The sequence below is a fragment of the Copidosoma floridanum genome, unplaced genomic scaffold (assembly GCF_036245765.1).
Source record: "Copidosoma floridanum isolate Cflo_tuat_1 unplaced genomic scaffold, Cflo_Japanese_pri ptg000019l, whole genome shotgun sequence".
NCBI lineage: Eukaryota > Metazoa > Arthropoda > Insecta > Hymenoptera > Encyrtidae > Copidosoma > Copidosoma floridanum.
Window position 1 is genome coordinate 15175294 of NW_028321896.1, and position 16393 is coordinate 15191686.

At 38.6% G+C, this 16393-nt stretch overlaps 1 protein-coding gene across 1 annotated transcript in view; it reads left to right on the forward strand.

The window, feature by feature from the left end:
• LOC106636543 (KCNQ potassium channel) overlaps positions 1–16393 on the forward strand; it is a 59202-nt gene that overhangs the window by 20928 nt on the left and 21881 nt on the right. Inside the window, exons 3-10 of the mRNA XM_089592542.1 lie at positions 411–545; positions 628–710; positions 3917–4092; positions 9292–9414; positions 10404–10514; positions 11098–11282; positions 13669–13847; positions 14086–14226. Coding sequence (XP_089448668.1) covers positions 411–545; positions 628–710; positions 3917–4092; positions 9292–9414; positions 10404–10514; positions 11098–11282; positions 13669–13847; positions 14086–14226 — 1133 coding nt within the window. The remainder of the gene's footprint in view (positions 1–410; positions 546–627; positions 711–3916; positions 4093–9291; positions 9415–10403; positions 10515–11097; positions 11283–13668; positions 13848–14085; positions 14227–16393) is intronic.

The following is a 16393-nucleotide window of genomic DNA, read 5'->3' on the forward strand; positions in this document are numbered from 1 at the left end:
TCTTGGTAAGCATGGCGATACCTTGCTTTGGGAAATGAAATCAAACTGTTCTTGATTGAAAATTTGATTCGCTACTTATATTGAATTTTAAAGGGTAAAAATGTTTTATCTGCGATTCATGATAATCTAATTCTGAATTACATCAGTTAGTTTACTCACTTTGCTGATTCGGCACGTTGATTCATAATTTTAAAAGCAAAAATCCAATCGAACAGCGCGTTACTTTTTAGAGTCGACAATTGTATGGTTCGACTGATCAAACATTTTTTTTGTGAAATAATATTTGATAAAAATTTTTTTAGGTATCGGCAATTTCGTTGCCATACAATCAAAAATTATTACTATTCTTTTTTTTTGTCTCTTATTTGTGTACACCTAACTTGCATTCGCATCTATCTTTTGATTTTCAGATTTTGTATGGTCTTTACGTGCCTGGTTCTTTCAGTGTTCAGTACAATAGACGAGTACGAAAGAGAGGCTGGGATCCTCCTTTTTTACATGGAAATGGTCGTAGTGGTCTGGTTCACCGGTGAATTCTTTTTTAGGTACCAGATGCAACATCATTTTTTATCCGTTCACGTAATCAACAGTTGTTTTTTTAATGACAATCTCTGCCTTCATTTCCAGGTTATGGTCGTCAGGATGTCGGTCGAGGTATCAAACGGCCATCGGGCGGCTAAAGTTTCTGCGGAGGCCGTTTTGCATCATCGGTAAATTTCCATATACTACTATTACTCACCCAATATTATTTGCCATCCGATAATATATTCTATGATAAAAAAAAAAAAATTTTTGTTTCATCTCAAAATCAGCAAACAATAGATGTTTTGCATTCAAGTAGCAGCAAACATTGTGAGCTAAAGCCCGATTAAACTGATTATACTAATCAAGCACCGGGTTTGTGCTTTCAGTTTCTGTCGAAAAGACGAAAAAAAAAAATAACATTTCACTCCCACCTGAAGAGACGGAAAAAAAAAAAAAAAAAAAAAAAAAACCGAGCTAACGATTAAAAGTATGAGGTGGGGGAGGGAAGAGAGAAAGACAGTATGGTTGCTAATTAAACAGTCCTTCCGGACACTGGCTTTTCCACCGGTGCGAGTAATCAAGCGTAGGCACATGCGAGCGCAAGCAAGAAAGGTAGAATCAAAAGATCGTCGACGTTGTGACCTAGTTCTTACGCCACACACCGGCATCATCATCATCCTCCTCTCCCACTATAGGCCGTGCAGCTGGTAAAAAGTAGGTGCAGTAGCTGCTGATGGCTCAACGGGGGGAGCTCTAGTCTGTGTGTGTATACGCGAAGAAACGGGAAAAATCCGCGCGTTCAACGACCGGATCGACTTTCCGCCATGGGACCTTTGAACGAAGACTCGAGGGCTCTGCTATTAGCCACAAGGGAATTACTGGGATCAGTCCCGAAAGAATGGCACAACTCGAGTTTGCAAGAGCTCGACCGCCTATCTCCATCTTTTTTTTCTTTTTTCCGTCCACCGCAAAGTCCCGTGACTCGTTTAGTTCGGCAGCCCCTTTGTCATCCATACCCTCTCTCTGGCCCCCGGCTCGTAATCAGCTCTTTAGGTACGAACTTTGTTGTCGAGGAGTCCCTTTGTTCTCCTCCTTTTTGTTTAGTCCGAGCTCGACACTCATTTCGGAATAAAATTATTTAAGTACACCCATACACCATTCAACTGAAAGTCAACGTCGTTCCTTCGAATCCATGACAATGACGTTAATTCTGCCCGTCCAACAAACAATCTGGGGCCAAACAGGTGCTCCCAGCGAGCCACATTATATACACACCCAGAGTTTAATACGATTACTGCAGCGGCGCGTTACTGGTTACGCGCCATCGCTTCCATATAATATTCTAATGGCCAGAAGTATTCGGGCTCGCGGAATCCCCACGGATGACGGTCCGTCCAGTGGAGGGAGAACACACTCATCCGATTGGCCGAATCCGTTTAGCGATCAGCAAGCAGTCGGCCAACTTTGATGAATAAATCCGATTTTCGAATCGGTTGGCTGGACCGGGGAATTCCCACCTGGCGCGCTGTTTGTTGCCGAGAATAGAACTTTGGTCATCTATTTATGTGAATAGGCTGTAATCTACTCGAACAAGTGAAAAGTTACACATAGAAAACACAACTGGTTTATACATCTTATGCAATAATAAAAGAAAGTAAATCATGACGATTTCTCGTGTCGTTCACAAAGGGTTGAATCGATCAGGTGGTGATGGTTATCGAATGATTTTCATATACTTATATGTATAAAATCTATCATTGGTCTGTTTGATTAGTGATGAAGGGTAAGTTGGTTGGTCAGGTGATTCTTTATCTGGATGTGTATACCTATACTGAAGATCTCGAGCTCAACAAAAGGTGCGAGCAATACTCAGCAGTCAAAGTAGGCAAGGAGGCCTTGTCACGAAGAAAGAGCAAGGCGCAAGGCTCTGTCGTTCTTGTCCTCCTTGTATATTCGCCACTTCAAGGCTGTACCTGCTTCTGATGTATATAGCGAGATAGAAAGGGAGACGCGCTTGCCTTTATTCTCGAGATGGTATAGAGGGACACACATACGACAAGCCCAACGAAAATTTGCACGTCCGCATATAACGAGTTAATTAATGCTCGTTACTGCCACGGTGGCGTTAACATCAAAGTTCACGCGACACGCGACGACGTCAATTTACTTACTTTGCTTTTCTTTTTGATCGGTGGCATGCAGCTCTGGCCAGTAAGGAGTTTCTCACCGATACGAATTCCATCAGAACATTAATTACTTTTCAACTATTTTTCAGCCAACGGATATTTTTCGGGATCTTGTTGATAATATTTTTTTTTTTCAACAATTTACTAATATTGTTAAACTATCGTAAAAATCCAACATTTTTCGTAAACTTTTGGAGAAATGATTATTAATGATTGCCAACAACGACTAAAGAGACCCGCCTCTTGCTTAAAACATTGATTCAAATGCTCGAGAAGTTGATCTTGTACTGTGCGCTCATTTCATACATATGTATGACTATGCGCATAAATACACGAGTGTATGTCTTACGTAGACGTGCATCGTGTACCTGTACATATACTTGAAGAATTTTGCGGGGAAAAAAACGTTTTCAGGTTCCATAACAGGTTTTTATTTTTATTTTTTATCAAAGCAGACCTTCGTAATCACCATTTTGGTCTTTAAAAAGCATGGATTTATAAACAACAACTAATGGTTTTCTCGTAGAAATTTTTCGTGACAAGTGTAAGTTTATAAAGTATGTAGCGTAAAGATTTACTATGACGGATGAATAATGTACCACTAATAACCCACGTTTACTTTCGTACCAACATTTATTTTCAAAAAGTTTTGTGGAGGTACTTAATTGATCATAGAACTTCTTTCATTATTCAGACAGGTATATTGTGTGTCTTATGTAATAATCTCTTACAAAACTTTGAGAATGAATAAAAAAAGTGTCAGTTTTATGGGATTACTTATGCACTAAAGTATAAAACAAAGATCCGTATAAGTTCATCATTCAAAATCACTCGCGTAAACTTAAATCCCTTAAGAAAAACAGCTGTTCTCTTGCTCTTTTATATTCATATTTTTAGTTTGAGTTTATAACAGCATTCGAAGTGCGTAACGTACTTGTGCTGTTTACAATAACTAAAGTTGTTTAGTCATACCTATATTGAATAAAACAAAGGAAATGAAGTTTAACTGTATAAATTGATGAATCCAGTATTGAGAACCGATCATGTTAGCAATAAACCCGTACAATTTCAAAAAAAAGGGATTTTCTTGGCTTTCGGATGGTTTCAATTAAATTTTCCACTCACCATTACAGTGATACTTTGGCAGCATGCTGGGTAAATAAAAAAAAAAGGAATGACAAACAAAAATTCGTCTGCCCCAACAGATGTGATAACGATAATCGCGAGCATCGTCGTGCTCGCGATGCGGAGCAGCGGCCAGGTGTTCGCGGCGAGCGCGCTGCGAGGCCTCCGCTTCTTCCAAATACTACGGATGGTGCGGATGGACCGACGAGGCGGCACATGGAAGCTCCTGGGCAGTGTCGTTTACGCTCATCGACAAGTAAGCGTCTTACCATTGTTTTTAACGATAAATACCGTTTTTTTTTTTTTTAATTATCATTTTTTTACGAAAATTTGCCAGATGACGCAATTATCATTTAATACTGGTATTGAAGAAGTTGATGCAAGTTTTGAAACTATTTGAATTGATAAGTTATCTCATCCCCACAGTTAATTATAAAATCATTTACAGCAAACGATGGCTATATCTTTCATCACTAGAGCTTACCTCTACTTTCATTTATCTTATGAAAATTATATTATACGCGTGAATAAATTTATTTTGAATCTTGATTACACTGATAAGATTAGGCAAGTTCTTGCTGAAAAATTATCCATATTGACTGTAGTTTCGTACAAAAGTAACACTTTTATCAAAATCAGAAATCGACAGCTGATGCTTGTCAGTTAATTTATACTACTAGTATTTAAAAAAGTTATAAAATGGCTACTACATTCGATAGCCGTAAAACATGATGCTGACAATATTAACAATTGAAATTAACGAGCGTGAAAAGCAACGTATAGGCGAAAGGATGCAAATTTAATGGCAACTGTTCCATTTCCGAGAGCCGAGAAAGCTCAAAGCTTCGTCACCACGCGCTGCTACAATCGAAAGCCTCAAAGGTGCAGCTTCGTCGAGTTATTTGGAGCACGGCGCCTCGGGTCTACCTTACACACGTACACGTGTCGCTCCACCGCTGCATCGTCTCCGTCGCAACTTCGGATTCATAAATGGATCTTTATTCATTAGAGCGATACTTCCACGAAAGAGCACAAAAGAGTGTCTTTTTTACTCCCTTTTCGGCACATCTGAAGGATCCCTTTGGTGTTGATGAAATTCGGCCTTACGAGTGAAATTCCGCCGCAATATTTTTATGTGTGCGAGCACACGATCGACCCGCGAGAGCTTCGTACCGGTGAGACGTCGTGTGCTTTGATTCAAAAGAGATTGGCCAATTGTACTTGTTTGTGCTTCCAGAATCTTACCCGAGGGTTGATGATAATTTTTGCGGTAGCTGGCCAATTTATAAGTGCTTGCAAGTTGGAGTTTAGGGTGGAAAAAGTTGTTTTTTTCAACTAAAGTAACGAAAATTTTGTGAAGGGGTATAGATGGATAGTTACAAAATTTCGTCGATTTAATTTTTTTTTTTTTTTTTTTATTAATTTAATAAGTGTTCAGCTCTGAATGAAGCAGAAATAAAATATTTGGTTTAAAGGTTCAAAAACATTTGCGCGCTGATTCGAGGGAAATAATAATACGACACGTGTAGGAAGTGACTGAGGAAAAAAGCTTGACGAGCGTGAAATGTTGAGCTTGAATTTTTTGGGTGTAAGGGCATTGACTGGATAATGAATTGTTTGAAGAGAAACGTCTTGCACAGGGAGGAAAGTAATGAAAAAGTGATGAGAATAGCTTTTCGACAAAGGGATGATGACACAGCAGGAGATAATAAGACTGAAATGAAGGAAAACAAAGACACGCAATAGGATAGAACGAGGGTGTACGAGTTGATTTTCGTTTTGTGGACTAATTTTTTTTTTTTTTTTTTTTTTTTTTTTTTATTTATCTCATACCATCCGATAAAAGTTCTTTTGCATTTTTTGTGCGAATATTTGCATGTTTAATGAGTAAAAAATTATAACTAGATTCGTCACGCAATATCTGTCGCGGAACGTTTCAATACCAAAAGTGTAACTTAAGTTATTTATCAATGATATGAAATTAAAATATATTTTTCATTATCAAAAGCTGATTTGGATGGTCTTTCCGATTAAGGTGAAATTTTTTAACACATTACACAATTTTATCGCAAAAAGCGTAATCTGTTCAACGCCATATTTTGTATATCTTTTTTGTTACAACATTGAATTGACGCGAAAATCGGTCATAAGATTTTAGGTCAGCCCAAAATGTTAATAACTATCATATAATTTTGTAAAATATTTCACAAGATTAATTGACATAATAAGCATGTTCGATAAAATGTACTATGCAATGTTTTTACATGGCTTACACATCATATCGCGGTAAGCCCAATAATTTATGAAATTTATTAATCCCTTTATCCTCGATAAATCAATTTCAAGGTATTTCGAAAATCAGCTCATTACCGAAAATATACGTCAGTTTGCCAAGGTCGCAAGAGCCTATTTTAGATAATGCCGTACATGCACGATAGTGTGATTTAAAATTCATGTACCGATATTAAATTTCTCAGCAATAATTACAGATCTACATGGTAAGGGCCAGCTCTTTGGTTGGCCTTCCATAAATTAAACCCCTTCTCTCTCTCTCATACAACGTGTTTTGAAATCGGTGGGAGTGTGTACACGTAACAGCAAGCCTCTCGTTATATAAAAGCAATTTGCAAGGGGAAAAATAACAAATCGATTCCTCAAGAGCTTGTTCTTCTTTTCTTATTCATATAGTCTCATAATGGTAAAAATAACAAGGGCCTCAATACTCACAATGATCGGCAGTTCCCACGATAAGTATTATGTGTACTTGCGAATCTTTACATATTTTTATATTCGTCATCGTAAGGATTGAGTATCTTCAAGTGCTTTTCTGTCAATGACCCTTGTGTCGTGGAATGAAAAACAGAAAAAATTACTTTACAGTTGGACATCGATGTACAACGATAATAAAAAAATAAATTGGATTATTTTTCATAAAAAATACCATTACCCATCTATAGTGAATGCTCGGACAAAGTGTTGCCACGTAATTTTATTTCACAAGAATAAATCACGAAAACACTTTAGATTTAGTTTCTTTTTTTTTAACTCGAAATTAGTATCTCAAATTTTTGACGGCTAAAAAATAAAGTCATTGGGTATTGTTTATTTAAGGATTTCTTGAATGTGGACGAGACACCGACGTCGATGTATTTTTCAATCGACACATCATCATTTCAGTCATGAGAATGACATTACACTTTTTTGTTATGATTGTCTCAAAAAAAAAAAGTCCCTTCATATCGGGAATGTGAAGTAACGATTTGAAATTCATTTAGTACAAGTAATGTTGACTAGAGTAAGGGTTGAGTTATACCAAAACGACAGTGCGAACGGATTACATTGCAAATTGTTTCAAGGTTCATTGGCACCGGTTAGTTTTAACAGGCAAACAAGAAAAAACCATCGAAAAAGCCCAACTATGGTTCCAAAAAAAAAAAAAAAAAAAGTAGAAACAAAAGGGAATAAACGCCATCCACACTCGCACCCCACCGTTGATGCATTACCAAAGGGGGGGATACGAGCGAAATCCAGCTTGTCGCGAGAACTCCGTGGCGTATCCTCCTCAAAAAGCCACGTATGGTTCTCCCTCAAAGTTGGTAACTTGAAGTACGGCGCAACCTTCCTCGCGTGCTCTTGAGGCTTCTCCGCGCTATCTCCACCGCGTTCCACCCCCTCGGTATAATATATATATATTAGTAAGTATCGGCTCTCGCTCCAGCGACGACCCTCTCGACGATTCCTGATCCCCGAATGGTACTGGGGAAAAAAAAAGACTCTCCTACACCACGACCTACATAACCATCCCCTTCTATTCTCGAGAGAACGCATTACAATGACTCATTTGCCGCCGAGCGGAAGCCACCCGACCCAATACCACGCAAAAGCGTACACGCGTCCCTGACACACACACACACACGCTGCCACCATGAATTGCGTGTCTATTAGGTGTCCTCGGTATATGTATATATATATACGCGCTCGCACACACAAGACGTAAGACGTCTGAGAACGAGTGGAGGGCCACTTTGTATGTATATATACATGTACGTGTATACGAGTTTGTAACCCGATGATAAAGAGAGAGAGGGAGAGAGTTGGCCCGATAATACTACGAGGAGATGTATATACAAACCCCATCAGCCGACAATGGATCAATCGCCCTTAATTCCCCTTCTCCTCCTCGCGGAACGAGATTCCGATACTGCGGAAATTGCGTTTCCCCTCTGTGGCAGCTGACACGTGTGCGTGTGTGTGTGTGCATACACAAAGAGGGAGAGAGAGAGAGAGAGAGAGAAAGGGTCTTGGCTTGACAGACGCCAGCAGGGCCGTGCATCGAAAAGAGCAAGCGTATATTATGATACCTACGTTCCGGACTGCCCCCTCGAATGACCCTCCCTGTTGTTATTGGCGGGGGTGTGGGAGGGAGGCCGTGCGCCGACCTATTTCGACTGTCCAAGGTCTACGAAAAGGGTGAGTCGAGCTACCTGTACGGGTCTGCGGTCGAGATGTGACAAAGAACCTGGTGTGCTTCAAAGCCGAGCGAGTTTCGCGGTTTATCGGGGTTTTGGTGGAGCTTTACGGGTACCATGTAGATTTTTGGAAATTCATCCCCACTCGAGATGCAAGAAACAAAATCGCCGGTATTATTGGAGTCATTACGTATATGTATATTACAGTCGCCGTGTGACAATGACGATTATGTGATGTTTGAGGTTTTGTTTTTAGCCCTTGCCACGCGAACGAGAGCCTTCGAACTCATTGTATCAATTTGAAATGCCCGTTTTCCGAAATTGCATGCGCAACCGAATCATTTTCGGGTACCATTGGGATTATGATAAAACTTGAAACTTAAATTAATTAGTTTTTTTTTTCCATGAAGCCCTTCGTGACGGCGTAACGTTAGCGCGAGCTTAAGTACCTCCTACGTTTTTTTTTTTTTTTTACTACCCTTACAGGAGCTCCTCTCTCTACGAATATATTCCTCCTGACATTCAAAAGCCAACCGGGTACGAAGGTTTTCATTGATATTCATTTCCGTGGGTGAAAAGCTTTACAGGCTAGGCTTTTCTATTCCGCACAGAGGCGTGCTTCTCTTCGACAAGTTAATTTAAATGAAAATTGTCAGTGTGAGCTGATTGCCTTGATAATCGGTAGTGCAGTCTCAGATTTGATAGAACATGTAAGCCGATGACTGATAACAGCCCAAGTGATTTTATAAATACTGTTTTCACGAGCAATTTACTTTGGAGAGGGCAAAGGCCATTTTGTACGGCCCAAAACGTACCCTCTGCTCTAATATACCTCGAGCAATCGGAGCTTTTATTAAAAAAAAAAAAAAAAAAAAAGGGCTCTCCCACAGAGCTCGGAGCAAGTTTTCGTAGAGAATAACCATCGAGTCAAACAGAGCTGAAGTTTTTAACGAAGCGCACACGTGTGCACGTAACGACTGTTCCAGGAGCTAATAACGACACTCTACATCGGCTTCCTCGGACTGATATTCGCCAGCTTCCTGGTCTACCTCGCCGAGAAGGACGACGAGCACTTCAATAACTTCGCCAAAGCCCTCTGGTGGGGAGTGGTAAGCCTTTGTATGTATACCTAAGCCCACGCATCGTTGCTCCGAGAAATGCTGGATCCGAGCTGGATCGTTGGACGGGGGAGGGAAGATATTACGACTTGGCAGTAACGCAATGACCGGACGAGAAGGCTGGAATTGTATTGTTACGTTAAGTGTGTACACCTGCTGCTTTTGATTCGAGGATTTTTTTTTCTAATCGTCATCGTACAGTGTGCTTTGTGAGATTCAAACAAAAACTCTGGTGTATTGAACATATGATTTTTTTCTAAATACGGTGCAGTCGCGTTGAAGGGCTTAACATTTCTAAATCTCGGGAGAAAAATTCAGAGTCATTTAAACATTATATTATTATCAGTCCTACTCCATCTATAAATTTAAAAACACATCAAATACAAAATAATTCAACACTTCTTTTTTTTAAATTTAAAATATAATGAACAAAATTAAAATTATTAAACATGCTAATAATAGAATTTATTGTGCCAGAGTCACTTCACACTTCAGGACTTGCAGCCCGTTGATTTTTCCAAAATAAATAAATATTATTAAATTTTGCTATAATATTGGTCAGAAAGTGCATAAATATTGAATAAGTTTAAATTTAGAATCGGTCATATCGTATTTATAACCGATGGTCCAAAAAAAGGCACGAACCATGTCCGGAATTTGCACACAAATCGAATGCAAATTAAAATATTATGCACCCGAAAAAAAAGCTAAATAATTCATAGACACGGGAGCCACTTTTTTTTTATATACAACAGCAGGCACACCTTCACTCACACACCGAGGATTGAAAAGGAGAGTCTATCATGACCGAAAAAAAAAAGGGGTAAAAGCTACAATAAGGTCAATTGCGTTACGGCCAAAGTTTATAACTTGCAATTGAATATTCGCGTGTCAATCAGGCACTGAAAAATTTCCACGTGTATATATTTATACACTCGGTTACTCATGTATCCAACGGCACGTGTACGTGTATGTTCCAGATCACACTCTGCACGGTGGGCTACGGCGATGCCGTGCCAAAAACCTGGCAGGGCAAAATTATCGCCTCCTTCTGCGCACTCCTCGGCATCTCCTTCTTCGCTCTTCCCGCCGTAAGTTATACACCTCGCGCCCATTATTACGCCATTATATTCCAATTTATGCTCACAAGCTCTGAATTATCACTCTGTTGAATCGCACTCGATAGCAAAATGATTCCTCGCCAGAGCACTATGATTAAGCCCCACTGACTATTTTTTTTTTTTTTTCTCTTTCACCTCTACTCTCGCGCAGTACCCCCGTAAATTAAGACCTTATGCCTCATTCTGTATCTTTTTCATTCGTTTTATTTCACAGCCGTTTAAACCATAAATACCAACGCGATGCATGCACTGAATCTTTAATAGCTACGATTAATAATCAATTTTTTTCTTTTTACAATGATTTTTCGAAAAATAAGCTATTTTTGAAAAAGTAAAATCTTTACTGTTTATTTGGTTACACGTTAGCTATGGATTAATAATAATTGCTTATGAATACAAAGGCTGCCAATAAATTAATGTTCTCTACTCTCTACGATGTGTATTAGAGGACAAGATAATTTGTGATAAAGATGGCAAAAAATCACAAAAAAAGAATGAATAAATAAAAAATGAGGACGACGCGCATGGGCGTAAATAACGTAAATGATCTTAGGGAATTTTGGGCTCGGGATTCGCCCTGAAAGTACAACAACAGCAGCGACAGAAGCACATGATCCGGAGAAGACAGCCGGCAGCTACGCTGATTCAGGCGCTCTGGAGGTGTTACGCGGCGGACGAGCACAGTATGAGCATAGCAACTTGGAAAATCCACCAAGTACCCTTGCCGAGTCCACCCAGGTTTGTCATGTTACTGTTTCTCCATTTTTTTTTTTTTTTTTTTTTTTTTTGTAATACTCATCTTAACGCACATTAAAATGCCTACAAGCGAACGCTTTCGAGCTGCCACTGCCTAAGGGTAGACGGAATGGATGCACTCTACATAATTTTATACTGTTGAGTAGGCCTGTACGAGGTATGAGTCGGGATAGCTCGTAATAACACAGAAATCTTGTCACAAATTTTTCGAAAATATTAAGTTTAACAAGAATTAAATTATTATTATTATTTTAAAAAAAATTTTTATTCGTATCGTTATTATTAATATTACCAACATTATATTATGATCATCACGCAGTGCCACAAAAAATAGAAAAGTTAAATGTAAAATATATGCAAATTTATTTAAATTATAATTAACATATATTTTCGTAATAATTATTATAATAAATATTATTAGAGCAATCACAAAAAATCAAAATTAATTAAAAAGCTTAACACAAAATATACGTGAAATAAAAATAATTTATACATTTTTACATAATTATATGTGTATATATATTTTTTTTTAATTATTATTATTACTATAAAGATCACACAAGACTAGAGCAAAACAAAAAGTGAAATGCACATAAGAGCTTAATAATAAGGTTCAATCATTTCCACTCATGAGTTCTCTAATTAAAAAAATTTTTTTAGAAGATTTTTTTTTTTACGCCAGAATATCGTGGCTAGCTCGGCTTGACAGCAATTTCATTCGGGATCACGAAAAATCCCAGTCATCCTAAAATTGTTTTCGAGATAATGAAATTTCAGGAGAGACGAGACAACATTTGGAAAAAAAAGTCAAACGAGAAATACAGAAAAAAAAATATTATCTCGCACAGGCCTACCGCAGATGTGTTGTTTTACTAATAAGTTTGTTTTTGCAAAAAAATTTTGAATAGCTTTTTCCAATAAGCTCTACGTAGTAACCCCAAACTTACGGAATGATACAAGTTAAGGACAGATTACTACTACTAATAAGATTAGCGTAAGCTTTAGACAAAGCATGACGGCGAGAGGCGGCAAAAATACACATCCACGCAAACTGGCTGGAATAATAATTTTTAGCACCTGCTTACAAACTAATAGCTGTACGCATTTTCACACGCAGTACTTGTACAGGTGGAAAATTTGAACCATATGTGTACACATAATAGGGGAAAATTTTTGCAAAATAATTTTGAATATCCAGAGGGCTGGGCAAACCTTTATGCTGAATCGAAAAGAAAATAATAAAAACAACAGCTGTTAGAGTAGAGCAGTCACCATACAATATCCTCGATGCGGATGTATATTTAATGTATTACCATTATCTTGATGGAAAAAAGACCTGACATATACGCTCTGAGATTGAAAGAAAAAAAAAAGGGGTAGGGATACAATTTCATTCGATCGTCAGTGGGACATGTATACATGCACTACGGGCGTCCACTTCAGTGCACCGCTGCTCCGCAACTAGTGTATGCGGGGATGCGTTTCAATCATGCCACGGAGGAGAAAAATCTTTTGTCTTGACAATAGAACGAGGGAAATTTTACCTTGAATCTTTGTCAACGCTCTGGAGTCCCGCAATATTACGAGAATGGAATTTTTTCATTTTAGTCGCGAAACGATACCAACTTATACCGTTTCACTTTTCTCTCGAGTGCCATGCTGATACTTTCCCCCCGCCCCTTTTAAGTTTGAAACTCTCGATTTTAGTATTCAACTGCACGGTTGTTTTACTTGACTTTCGAGTTGGTTCCAATGTTTTTCGACTCTCCGGCAACATAGTTAACTAAATTTTTTTTTATGTTGATTGGCACAGTTAAGTATTATATACATAAAGTAAGTACCTCGTGACCAACCATAGGGTTGAATGACTCAAAAATGGATTGACTAAAAATCATCCCACAAAAAAATCGCAAGGACACGTATCCTTCGCTTCGACACCTCACGAGTTTGGCATTATTTACTTACAGCTTGAGTAACCTTTTCTTGCAGGGCATGCGTGTAACAATGATTGCGCCCTAAAAATAACACAATCCACTCACAGAGCTGAAAGAATAACACACGGGCACGCTTGTTTCAGTCTGTAACAACACGCGTTTAACCCACACGCCTATTTCGCTCTGCAAAAACGTAATTACACGAATGAAACGAAATAGCCGCAAGTCACCGTGTCCAACAGCAGACCACACGACGATGCTTTCAGCCTTGAACGCTTGGACGCTATAAGATTGAAAAAAGAAAAAAAAAAAACTACAAATCCTCCTAATAAGCGAAAAAACCCATAATTAAATTAACAGAGTCGTTGCAGAGTCGGAGAGCGCGACGACGATTAAAGCGAAAACTTGTTGTTTTGTTTCTCCCGCAATTTTAGTAGTCGACCCTCTTCTAGCTTTAAGCACAACGCGTCCTTCGTCAGCCGACTGCCGACCATTCGCCGCCACAAGAGCACCTCGCTGCACAGTCCCAGTCTCCACAAGCTCGTTCACCAGGGCTACCAGGGCCATCGCGGCGGCAACGCCAGGGATCTCATCTCGTCGTCCGAAAATTTAGGTGAGTCTCTCCCCTCAAACACGGGGGTTTTCTGACATTAAATATACGCAACGCGGATACCCGGTATGGCATAAGAGATTCAGCATTCAACGCAAAACCGCGGTAGAAATGATGACTCGCGGTCGGTTGTAAATCCGCGCTGTCATTGAAACACGACGAGTCACAGCTGAAATTAAAGTGCTGATTGATGAATGAAAAATTCAGAAACGTATAAGTACGGTCCTTTGGGTTATTGCAGGTGGCCAGCCCACGAGCAACAACGGCGGTGGGCAGAACAACACCAACGAGCCGAGCGGGGGTGGAGGAGGTCGGCAATTGAACGCGAGCTATTCCGAGGACTCCGTGACGGAAACGGCTCTGTCGAAAAGAAATTCCGACGGTGAGTATGTATACGGATACGTTGGTGTGGTTTGTATGCGCCGAGCACGTGCCGAGGGAGGAGTGTGTTATAGACGCGAAAATGTATCGTCTCGGTCTGCCGTCGCAATGTCTGACCACAGCCGGAGTTCATCTACTTACTTACTCCACACCGGCTCGGATTAATGTTTCGCCCCGTTGCAGTACGGTTGGAAGCCCCTCCTGATATATATTCTCTTTCTCTCTCTCTCTCTCCTTTTTCTCTTGCTTTCTTTCTTCCCTTTGTTTTTTTTTTTTTTTTTTTTTTTGTACTGTGTATTACATCCCTTTGCCCTGCACGATTTTATTTAACGAGGCGCATATTTTTCTTACCCCTCGACATGTGATGATACGCAGAAAAAAAGTGATAGTCTTTTGTACATCTGAGCTGACGTTCACCACATTATTATTATTCTTCTTTTCTGCAATAATCCGTTCCGAGTAGGGGTTTTCCACGCAGAACTTTTGTGTCACAATTCATACAATAATTTCAAATGCGATTTATCTTGATGAGTTGCCAAATGCGTTCACAGCTATACAATGACAAAGAAAGTAATTCATTCAAAGCCATTAATTTAATCAAACAGTGTAGGCATAATTTACAAATTATTGTCGTGTTTAATCATACGTACATGCATTCGTACGCACTTCCATGGTTGTAACGCAAAAATGTGATTCCCCTAACGGTAATCCCTTTCATTTTCCCCGAAGTATACTTATGAAATGTGTACGGTCCTCCCACATTTCCCATAAATCTTCTGAAACCTATACTTTACATTACATACAATAGTGTTACTCCGTATATCATCAGCTGCAGACAAAAAAAATCTAGATCTCTTTTATGCAAAAAAAAACTCATTTTTCAAATATTTAGAATAATAGAGTTAAATGTAGGCGCTTACTTGTATTAGAGAACCATGTAGTTTATTTGTTAGTAGATAGCTAGTTAATTTTTTTCCTTTTACTTTGTAATTTATAGTTTTTTTGAGACTTCCGACAGAGAAATACCAAAATACCATATTTTGTTGTAGAAACTCATGTAGTTTGTTTCCTAGTTCGTTTTTAAAAATTTTTTATCGTTAATCATGATCTTCTGCTTTATTTATACTCACTACTATATTTAATATCTTTTAAATATTTTATTAAACTTTTCTTTGTGTTGAATATTTATATAGGTTTTGCCTTTTCTATTTCTTTCTTTTTTAGACCTTCATTAGTTCGTATTTTTGTTTTTGTTCCTATTTGCTTTTTGTATTTATTTGACCTTTTTTCACTAAAAATTTGCTCATGAAATTTCCCTTTACCATTTTTTCGCGTCAAGCTTGTATCTCATTTCCACATCACTTTCACCTATTTTCTTTGTCATTGTCTCTCTTCTCTACAAAATTCCCGAATCTTTCGTTCAAGCCATAGTGCGAAATTTCATTGTAGTAACCATCTCAATTAAGTACACCCTGACCATTTTCAGATTCATCCAAGAAGTTCTCTCAATACCGTTCATCCCATTATGTCAATATTTAAACTATTTAAAAAAAAGACTTTGCTGACTAAGCTGGCGTTCCTCAAAAATGAGCCCCTGGAGTTTTAAATATCACTAAATCTAAAAAATCCTTAGATTATAGATTAAATTAAAACGAGAAGAACAGAAAGTGTTATAACTTAGTCAGTTAGGAATAGTAAGTGTAAAAAATATGATGACGAATATCCCCTTTTTATGGAAATTTTTAAGATAAAAAAAAAAAAAAAAAAAAATTTCAAAGAAGCTTACAACAACTGAAATAAATAAGGGGATGTATGGCTACGAAAAAAGCAAAAGTACGAGGGCCATTGTTCGAGTAGCCGCGTAATATATCGTTGTGCCGTGCACGCGACGGCACTACGCAAAGCACCCGAGTGATACACATCCACGGATAGAGGCCCTCTAACGAAAATTATCGAGCAAAAAAAAAAAAAAAAACAGATGAGAAATCGGAGACTGGAACGAAAAAAGTACAAGTCAATGCGAGAAGACTGTTGTAAGCAAAATGTGATCAAGAAAAACATCGGCAGCTACAGTGACAACGTCACGGCAAAAAGCTTAACACCATGTACTCGCACTTTCGAAATAACAGAAAGGTGATGGAAAAGAATAGAAAAATTGTCTGTGATTT